Raw genomic sequence first — 10,508 nt, 5'->3', positions numbered from 1 at the left:
TTGGCTTTGAGTGTACCCCGCTGACAGCAAACAGTTGGTGTGGGGGTTTGATCTGATTCGCTCTGTATCAGAGTGAATGCCAAGACCGCCCTCCGCCACCCGCTCTGGCCTCCGCGACCTTGTGCCTTGAGTGACATCACCCGGCCGTTTGGCCTTGGAGGACACTGAGATGGAGCTGCAGCCCTGGCCACACGCTGCAAAGACTCGGGCGGGGAGAGATCTATTAGCAAAATGGAACCAACGCAGGATCCTGGGCACAAAGAGAAGATTACAGCTGTCACACTGGTTTTGACCCAGCACCTCTCCCACCGGACCCTCTCGTCTGCCCCTACGCTGTAGATGTTCCTGAAGGTTCTGGGCTCACTGCCCCACCCTGGCTTCCCCACCTTCCAGCACCTTCTAATCTGGAAGCCACGGTTAGGGTCTCCAGGTCTGACCACATAGGAAGGCGGGCGGGGCTGCCACGTGCTGTAACCGGCTGCTGTCCACCTCGACAGCCTGCTCTGCCCAGAGGGTACATCTGGGGTTTACCCGTTTCCCACTTCTGAACGGTCCCTTCAGGCACCTTGACACAAATGGGGTGACTGACTCCCCAAATGGAGCGTGAGATAAACTCCAGTCTGAAGATCTTACTATGCCTTTTGAGGAGTCTGTGACCGAGACCCTACTAGCCAGACAGTCATTAGGGCCAGAAGCAGCGACTCCTTCCTGCTTTGGCCCAGAAGGCCGTGTGTTCAGCCCACCCACGTTGGGGCTGCAGAGGCTTCCCACGGGGACCCTGGGCCACCAGCGCCACCAGCCAGGATTAACCTCTGGCTTTTCCTTGCTTATCAAGGCTGCTTTTGTTCAGAAGCCCTGTTAGCCTAGCTCACTCTCCTGATGCTACTTTTCATGCTCTTCTCCCCATCTGATAACTTCTAGTTTTCAAGTTTCTTGCTTCTATTCTTACTCCTCTCCCCTTACCTAATTTTAATCCCTCGTTTTCCCTTTTTTGTTTTGGAAATTTTCATACCTACAGAAAGTTGAAATATGCTACAAGGACCACCTGTACTTTTCACCTAGGCTCACCGGTTGTTAAAATATCAGCCACATTTGCTTTCTTCTCTAGACATGTACACACATCATTTTGCTGAAACATTTGATAGACATGGAGACGTCGTAACACTTCCCCTCTGGCTCCCTTAGCGCCTAGCTTCTAAATAAGGACGCTGTTAGACCTTAGCACAACCAAAGACCTCATCATACGAAAATGAATGCCAATTCCGTAGTATCACCTAATACACACACCAAATATCTTCTAGAACTTTCTTCACAATCAATAACACGTTTTTAAATCCTTTTCCTGTATATCTTGTATTTTTCTAATACACTTGTAGCTTTTCTATTGTTGGTACTCTTGGCTTTTCCCTCTCGCCCTAAAGAAATTTCCCCCATATATTTTTAATCCTAATTTTCATTACGAGCCCTTGTCTCGATCCGTGCCTTCTCATGAGTTGTGCCGTGTGTCGTGGGTTTATCACACCCGGCTGGAGCTGTGGGTCTAGGAGACATGTTGTCAGGCAGCTGGCACCCCTGGAGGGCAGGGTCCTCTCGTCCTGATCACTGGGGCTCCCTTCTCACGGTGCAGTTAAGACCTACAGGCTCCAGGGGTCGGTGACTCAGGGCTCTCGGGTCTTAATGACAAACCCAGGTCACGAGACTTAGGCCAATGCAGGGGCTCCTGTTGGGTCTGCAGGCCCCTGACCCTCCCACCAGACTAGCAACCCCCAGGGAAAGGGAACTCTTCTCCCCTGGAATCCCAGTAAAGTACCACACAGGGCTCTCACCAGCCCGCTACCCCTGCCCTCCACAAACAATAATCCTAGCATCTGAGATGCATCGTTGACTTACGTCATTGAGTCTGGGGACTGCAGACGACGGAGCAGCTCTGGCAGGCCACCCAGCAGGGCTTGGCCTCTTGCTGTGCCAGGCTAGGCTCCTGTGGGGCTGCAGCCTCGGCTGAGGCACGGCCACCTCCTCTGGGCGCTGTCCACTAGGGTCGTGCTACACTCGCTACCTTCCAAACCAATCCAACACGTGTGCCCCTGAAACTCTATCCCCCGGTACCAGCAGCGCAAGCCTTGGTTCCCTCTCCTTCATCTGACAGTTCTGCCATCTTTATTCCGAGCGTCTTACCAGTGCACCTGCGTTTTCTCATGGGCTCTCCCAGTAACCACAAGACTCGCCCCTCAGCCCAGCGTTTGCAGCCACCAGCGACCGCCGCCCCCCACAGGAAAGCTTGTCGCTCCCCCTGCCGACAAGTTCCTCAGCCCGACAGGCCGTCCTCTGCACCCCAGCCGCAGGCACACACGTGAGGTCATGCTCCCCCGGCAGCATTCCGGGACGATCGACTCACGTCCCTGGTCCTTCTGTGCTCTTCCTGCCCGAATCCCTCCTCTGAACCTCTGCGCCTGGCTGTCGGGCCACCCACACCTTTCCGAGGCCAAATCCTCAGCTTCTGCCCAACTACTCCCAGTGGTCACACTTTAAATAGTACGTTTGTTTCCTTTGTTACAGTCCATGGTACTTGTAATTTAGAAAATGCTGATTAATAAAAACAAGGCACGTTTCTATCTTAACCATTAAAGCCTTGGTGTGTTTTACAGAAATGAGATCATACTGTTTATAATCCTCACTTAAAACAATCTTTCCATGTCATTGCGTAGAACTGTTTCTATTTAACATTCTCATATTGTTGGATACACCAAACTTCTTGTTATGTGGATCGTGAATTTTCTCCTTTTCACAAATTTCAGAGAGGACAGTTGAAAGAACAGCAGTGAACACACATCACATGCATACGTGTGCCTGTCACCTAATCACTAGTTACCATGTTGCTGTTTTATGTGACCCATTTGGAAGTCAGCTGCAATCCTGATGCTTCATCCCTACGTATTCAGTAGGTAGCTCCTGGGAATACGGGTAGTCCAACCACTATTACCAGTTATTATACTTAAGAAACGTAACGTTGGCTAATCACCTACAAACAACCCATTTGTCCTCGAAATGTCTTCTGTGTTTTCTCCAATCCTTTTCGGCTTCACATCTCCTTGAAGTTGGCACGTCCCTGGCCTCCTTTAATTTACAATAGTTGCTCTGTCCTTTTTCCCCATGACATTGATTTTGTTAAAGCCCCACATTCTGGATCTTTCCTCCCGATCAGACTCAGGTTCAACGATTCTAGCTGCCTTTCCTTCTCAGTTCCTGGTGTCGCGGCCGTGTGGCCGCACTGCTGGTGATCTGCACGTGACCCATCACAGGGGGCCACTGTGTCCCTTACTGGAGGGGGAGCTTCTGGGAGTGGAGGCACACGCTTTACCTGTGTAGGACTCGGCCTGCCTGGTGGCGTGCTGCACACGTGGTCGGCACATGACTGTCCCTGAGTGAGTGAGGACACTTGCTGTCTGGGGGACAGTGAGAAGGGTGACGTGGCAGCCGGGAGACAGGGCTGGAAGCCCGTCACGGCCGGCCTCACAGCCCCCCTCCTACAGAGGGAACCGCCCGCAGCAGACACAGGTCCTCAGAGGCATCTGTGGAGGCCACGAGACTTCTGTCCTTCACACACGCTTCGGAACGGAGCCCCTGGCCCGCTGCCGCCTGCCCGGAGGGGCACATGTCTCCCAAACACTCCAGGAAGTTCTTAGAGCAGAAGAGCCTCTGAGGTTGGTGAACACGCAGGCACCACCAAGGAACGGTCTGTGTGACTGCATTTTCTTCCGATTCTGGCTCCTGCAGGGCTTGGAACAGCTGCAGAACGATGCGAATAGGCCGCTTCAGGTGAGTGGTTCCGGTGCCAGCAAAGCCATCACTTGGGTGGCAGTACTGCTAGGCTTCGTGGTCTTAGGCAGAAACAGCCAGATGCATCTTGGGGTGAAATGTGCAGCTGCCGTGGGGATTCAAACAGCAGAACAGTTGGTCCCGATGTTAGATGATGGCACACTGCCGTCAGAGGCACACACTGCCAGCAGGCACCGTTTCGTTCCCCAGTGGAGCCCCCGTGCCTCGTAAGCACACAGCTGTGCTGGTAAATGCCATCCTGAGCAAGGTGCCAACCTCCAGATGTTCCACTTTGCAGTTTCCCAAGAGCACCTTGTTAGGAGTTCGAGAAAACGGCACCAGGAGACAACGGACGCTTTGTATTGCTGAAAGGGTGGGGGGAAGGGGGGTGCGCCTGCCTGCTACACCTGCAGTGACACGGGAGGAGCTGCTGGCAACGGCCGTGCCCAGGGCGGGAGGCGGGTGTGAGTGCGCCCGATGCCAGGCCTGACCCACGACTCTGCAGGTGAGAGTCACTCAGCCAGCCCGCCATGTGTGACACGACTCCCTACTTATCACAGGCCCTTGCTTCCCTCCCTCCTACAAACCACACAGCTCAATAAAAGCAGAGAACTACTATATGGCAGGTACAAGGTAACCCTCATCAACAGCTGGCACCTTAACCCGAAGACCCACCACAGGGCTAAGGACCAAGGGGCCGAGCCGGCACTGCTATGTCTGACAAAGGGACACGACGTCACACTGACCTTCCAGGAGGAAAGAGCTTTAGGACAGGAAGGAGAAATGAACCCACGAGTGTGTGTGTGTCACAGGAAACGTTTTTTGAGGCAAAAAGTCTTTTTGTCACTAACACACTCATTCCTTATAGTGAAGGTGATGGGAGAAACTGATTTCAGATACAGTGTGGGGAAGTCACACGTTTTTGATCCGCACGAAAATCAATGACCGATCAGACAGCTCTTTAAAAATATTAAGCAAAGTCAGTATAACAAGCACTTTAACAGACATCACTAAAAAAACTAAAGATGGAGAAAAATGTTGGTTTCATAGATTTATTTTCAAAGGGCAAAAACACTTAGACAATTTAAATACAAGTCTGAACAGAATCAGTCTGTCAATGTCAGCTACAGGGCTGACCTGCGTCCTCACGGCCAGACACCGCCTGTCTTCCGAGTCTTCTCGGCGAGGAAGGGTCTGGCAAAGACACGGGCAGGTCAGCGTCTGTGCCGCTAACTTGACCTGACGCGCGGAGCTGATGCCCCTGCGTGGCTGCAGTTACGGGCACTAACGTTACATTTCAAGTCTTTCCACCTGGTGATGCTGGAGCCGAAGTCGCCAGAGCTGGAGTTTACTGACACTTCTTTCCCAGCAAGCGCAGCATTAAGGGATTCACACCCACTATTGAATTTGACCTTCATAAAAGCCCCAGGTAGGCCCTGCTTTTATCCCCATTTGACATATGAGGAAACTGAGGCTCACAGAAGCTACGCAGCCTGCCCATGATGGCCAGACCTACAGGGTGCAGCCGCGCTGAGAATAAACGGGCATCTGACTCGAGTCCATCCTCTCGCCCATGAGGCCTGTCTGCCTAAGGAAAAGCCAGGCACCCCCACTTCCTGGATGGCAGGCGGGGCTACCCAGCTCAGTATTTCCCACAAGACTGCTCTGATGAGGGCTGACCCCCAGGGAGGACCCAGGAGTGAGGGGCTCTGAGCCCTCCTGAGGTTTAAGACGACGGCTGCGGGGGCCCCGGTGTCAGCCATTCCCTCTTCCCACTTCCTCCCGAGTCCTACGTTACTGAAGAACCCCAGGCAGATCCATTCTACGGGGGAAGGTCATTCTGTAAGCCGTCATTTACCTGGTACTTTACTCATACACATCCTTCTTATCTGCAATGTAATCGACAATTTCTTGTGGACACATCAACTTCTCCGCATCTATATCAGGAATTTCAAACCCTGAAAGTAAAGTTTACAACAGTCCATGAGTGTAGAAACAGCAAATCCTTCAGCACTGACAGCACCTACCACTTCTGTGACACCCACGAGGACATGAGAAGATTCCAGCACCCTCAAAGCCCCTTGAGGCCGTGAGCCAGTTGTGTTCTGGACAATGTGTGTATCGTACTGGGTCTACGCTGTGGTTCTTGTGTTAAGATATAATCCATGTAATAGAAAATTCACCTACTGAGAGTGTAAAATTAGTGGTTTTTAGTCTATTCGCAAGCGTGTGCACCATCACCAATTTTAGAATACTTTCATCACCCCCCCAGAACCCCGATGCCTCCCTGCCCTAACGTCCCATCCCTCTAGCCAGCACATGCTGAGGGGAATCGGAACGCAGTTCTACTCTGCAGGACAGCCCTCAAGTCCCTTGGTTTCTCTGCTGGCAATTCACCCCAAAAATGAGTTGTGGAGCCTTCCCAGGTCTCATCTGCACAGCTCACCGTCCCAAACGAGGAGAACTTGGAGTGTGAGGGAAACCACGCTGTGTGGGGTTCCTGCTTCCATTACACATGCGATTCCGACCCCAGCTCAGACTCCCACTCTCCCTGGCCCTGTGACCCACCCAGACCAAGGATCCGTGCGGACCCCACGCTCGGCCGCGCGTTTACCAAATTCGTCTTCCATGGCCATGATAATCTCCACTTGGTCCAAGCTGTCCAAGCCCAGGTCCTTCATAAAATGGGAATTGACCGAGAGCTGCAAGAAAGGAACAGCAAACACAGGACTCAGCCTGGGAGCACTGCTGCTTCACAGGGTGGCTGAGTGGGGCCATGCTGATCACGACCGCGCTTTATTCTACACGGAAGGAGCCAGCACTGCCATCCCTTTGCCTGGCGCCCGCAGAGACCTGGCGTGCTCTACGTGTCAGCTCACCTAACCGTGTGCGGAGCTGGTTACTAGTGGTGGGTTTCCCTTTACATGTTTTATCAAGACCTTTGCTCCCTGCTCTGAAGGACACGAGCGGTTGCTTTTTCCTGCTGCCGTATAAACGACGACACACCTCAGAAGGGACATGCTCTCCCTCAAGAACAGCTCACAGTGCTGACTGCCACTCTGCCTTTAATTCAGCTCTCAAGCTGACCAGGACAAATTCTTCACGAACCCGCATCAAGCACAAACGACCCTGGGGAGTAAGCCGCGTGGTGGCTAGTGAACACCATGTTGCGTATGTGAAAGTTGCTGAGACAGTAGATCTGAAAAGTCCTCATCACAAGAAAAAAATTCTTTGTAACTGTGTGTGGTGCTGGATGGTACCTCGGCTTATTGTGGTGACCAAGTCATAATATATGCGAACGCCAGGTCACTGTGTTCTACACCTGAAATTAATATGTCATCTGTCAAACAAACAAAAGCCCCACTATCCTACCCCCAAGAGACTCAATGATCAGAGGAGGATTTTACGTGCTGCTGTGAGAAAAACCGCCAAGCACTGAGTTAAACAGCAGGACAGTGTTTACGGTGTACGACCACCGTGTTTGTACACGGGTGGGAGATGGCTCACAGAGCACACACTCCACACGTGTACGTGCGTGTGTGTACACTTCCTCCCATACGCACGGAGAACCTCTGGAAGCTGGTCCCACCGGCTGCCTCCCAGAAGGGGGACTGGGTGGCTGGGAGCCGAGAGACTGGTGACTGAACATCCTTCTGAATGGACCCTTTGAATGTTGTACCATGTGATCAAATACTCATTTAGAGAGAACATTTAAGCCACACTGATTACCTTCTGTGGGTCGATTTTGTCGTAGAGTTTCAAGACATAGAGCACACGGTCCTGGATGGCCTCCAACGTCAGAGGGGGCGCGTCGCTGTACTGGCGGCACAGCTGCGGGACACTGCCAGGAACCTAGGGCAAAGGCAGGAAGGGACGTGGTCGTTGAACACGAAAAGACTGAGGACCTCGGTCACAATGCCATTAGGGCACTAGAGAAGCCACCCCATCTGATTCTAACTGTGGCCACTAGGTACCCGCGTCACCGTGCTGAGTACTCAGGCAGCACTGAGACCATACACCAGAGGGTCTGCTGGGGCCCCAGCAGCTACTGTCCCCTGTGTCGGCTTGCCTTCCTGCCACCAGCCTTTCTGAGCTTTGTCACAGTTGAGGACCCCCCCCCCAGTCTCTTGATATTCCACTGGGTGTCAGCGTCTTGACTGGGTTCCTTCAGGAAACGGGGCCAGCGCTCCAGATTGCACATCAGGGGGCCTGACGCCATGAAGAATGAGAGAAAACAATGGCTGACGCGACTTTGCTCCCTAGGACGTCCCTGATCTATCTGTGCTTGGCTGTTCGCCTTCTGGAGCGGAGTTTACATCTGCGGTCTGGAGCGCTTAGGGCATTTCCCACAGAAAATAGGTTTTGCTTCTTGGGGCTCAGGTCACGGAGACTCACAAAGGTCCATGGAAAATGGTAATAAAAACACTGCCAAATGAACCCAACCCATACACACGTCTGTATAAGCAACGCTTATCTTCCCAAAAAAAATCAGGTTTAATCAGCAAGCTGAAGAGAGCAGACTTTCAGGGATGTTCTAAAGAATATTTCTATGCACTCCAGAGCTTTGGAGCACTTGCTCTATTCTATCTAAGTTGATGGTCTCCTTTCCTGTCTGATGACAGTGATAAGGAAACCCTCATGTGGGAATGTCACCGGCCCACTACCTATGACAGGAGGTTTGCACAAAGGCTGTGAGGTGGTGAACTGGGTGGACTCCGTCAAAACCACTTCATAAACAGAGACAACAGGCTTCCTGTGGTGTCCGTGACACCCAGGCGGAGGCAGGGGGACATCTTCGAGTGCCCTGCTGTTGTTGGATGGTCCCAGGACCAGCAGCAGCAGCAGCAGCTCCCGGTTAATGAAGACTCTCAGCCCTTCCCAGAATCTGCTCCTTAACCCAGGGGATCTGTATGCACAGTCGAGTCTGAGTATCAGTGACGTAAGAACAGGGACAGTCACTTTGCCTCTTGCCGCAGGTTGAAGTCAGTCTCAGGAACCAAACACCCAGCAGCTCTACAGGGCTGCTCTTTTAACCCTTAATTAATTTCCAGGTGATTTTTGGTCTTTGATTCAGGCGACAGCGCAATCAGTGCACCATAAATGAATCCACTACAGTGTCAGTAACTCTCAACAGAGGCTGCAAAAAGAATCACTTGGCGACTGAAGAACAGGCATGCGGGCCCCTCGTGGAGAGAGTCTCCCTCATCTGGCCCAGGGCATCCTCTTGATTCTAACATGAGTCAAGGTGGAGACCACAATTACCATGCAGTCCCTGAGTTTGAAAAGGGGTTTCTCAACTTGACCTTGGGAATCTGTCCCACCTTAAGACAGTTCTTAATCTTGGTGCCTTCAGAGTCACCGGGGGAAGTTAAAAACCCACGCCAGGGCCTCATCCCAGGGAGTAAATCAGAATTGGGCGGGGGTGGGGGGGTTAGGCTACCCCAGGTGTCTGGAATGTGCAGCTAGGGTTGAAAATCACTGCCCTCGGGAGGGTTTCTGGCTCAGGGGCTTCATTAGATCAAAACAAGCCAGACCCCACTTGCTTCCTGCCCTGTTCCCAGGACGCCAGGAAACAGGGGAGAAGCGCCCCGGGGAGGAAGGCAGGAGCCCGCTCTGGGGACGGCTGCAGGCGCGCGGTCTCCTTCCCCGGCGCCCGTCCGTAGTGCCCCGCAGGAGCCATCACGGCAGTTCCCGCTGTCACCGCGCCTGACTGACCGCCACCCGCATCTGAAAACCCAGCGAGCAGCGCCCGACGTGCTCTGCCCGCCCCACCTGCTCCGAGCCCCGTCGCACCTCCACGAGGCAGCGACCGGCGCCGCACCGCACGTGCAGACGGAGGCTCAGCGCGGCGACGAGGCGCGTCCGGAGCCCGGGCGCGAGGCAGCCCGGCGGCGCTGCGCTCCCGGGGCGGCGCGGCCTCCGGGCGGGGCCCCAGCGCCGTCGGGCAGCGGGAGGCAGGGCGAGCCCGAAGTCCCGGGCACCCGCCCGCGGCCGGCGCGGCCCCGCGGCCTGACCCTCCCCCTCCCCCCGCGGGCCCGAGCGCTGACCCCTGTGAAGCCCCAGCAAAGTCACCGCGAGTCACCTGCGCGAGCCGCGAGGCCGGCTGCGGAGCCCCGGGCCTCGTCTGGATGCCCGCGGGGCACAGGGTGGTGCTGAGCGGCCGGGCAGCGGCCAGCGTGGGGACCCGTGGAAGCGCCGCGAAGGCCGCGGGCAGTCGGCGGACACAGGCGGAAAGGACACGAGCCGCCATGGCTACGCCGACCCAGGATGCACTGCGCCGCGCCCTGCGGGTCAGTTTCCGCTGCCGCTCGTCGCAGGAGCGGCGCTGCCGGGCGCCGCCGGGCGCTGGCGGCCCCTGGCGGCCCCTGGCGGCACTGCGCCCTGCGGCCGCGCGGTCCAACCATCCAGACGTGCAGGCGAAGGGGTGGCGAGGGACAGAACTGAACCTGCGCAGCTACTGTCTTTCCCTAAACACTAATCACGGCCGCAAGAAAGGAGCTTGTTTCTTCTATTCTCTGAAAGTTCTGAACACATTTATTTAAAGTTTGGATACCGCACTTCTTCCATGGGTAATAAAATTATTCAGTAGGTCAAAAACTCAGTATAAAATAATGTAAAAATACGAGTTGATTTAAATATATGACTAATGAGTGTGGGAATTACGATAAAAAATACGTGTTTTAAAACAACGT

At 54.1% G+C, this 10,508-nt stretch overlaps 1 protein-coding gene across 1 annotated transcript; it reads right to left on the bottom strand.

Moving 5' to 3' along the window:
- Positions 1 to 4,854: 4,854 nt before the first annotated feature.
- On the bottom strand, positions 4,855 to 10,104 carry NDUFAB1 (NADH:ubiquinone oxidoreductase subunit AB1). The gene is made up of 5 exons (XM_074322673.1): positions 9,899 to 10,104; positions 7,546 to 7,668; positions 6,431 to 6,518; positions 5,675 to 5,774; positions 4,855 to 5,010 (listed from the first exon to the last, which is right to left on the bottom strand). Exons 1-4 carry the CDS (start codon positions 10,064 to 10,066, stop codon positions 5,683 to 5,685), a joined length of 471 nt encoding a protein of 156 aa, XP_074178774.1. The 5' UTR covers positions 10,067 to 10,104; the 3' UTR covers positions 4,855 to 5,010; positions 5,675 to 5,682.
- Between the last annotated feature and the right edge of the window lie 404 nt (positions 10,105 to 10,508).

Source organism: Rhinolophus sinicus, linkage group LG18 (assembly GCF_036562045.2).
Source record: "Rhinolophus sinicus isolate RSC01 linkage group LG18, ASM3656204v1, whole genome shotgun sequence".
Classification (NCBI taxonomy): Eukaryota; Metazoa; Chordata; class Mammalia; order Chiroptera; family Rhinolophidae; genus Rhinolophus; species Rhinolophus sinicus.
This window is presented reverse-complemented; position numbering and strand designations above follow the sequence as displayed.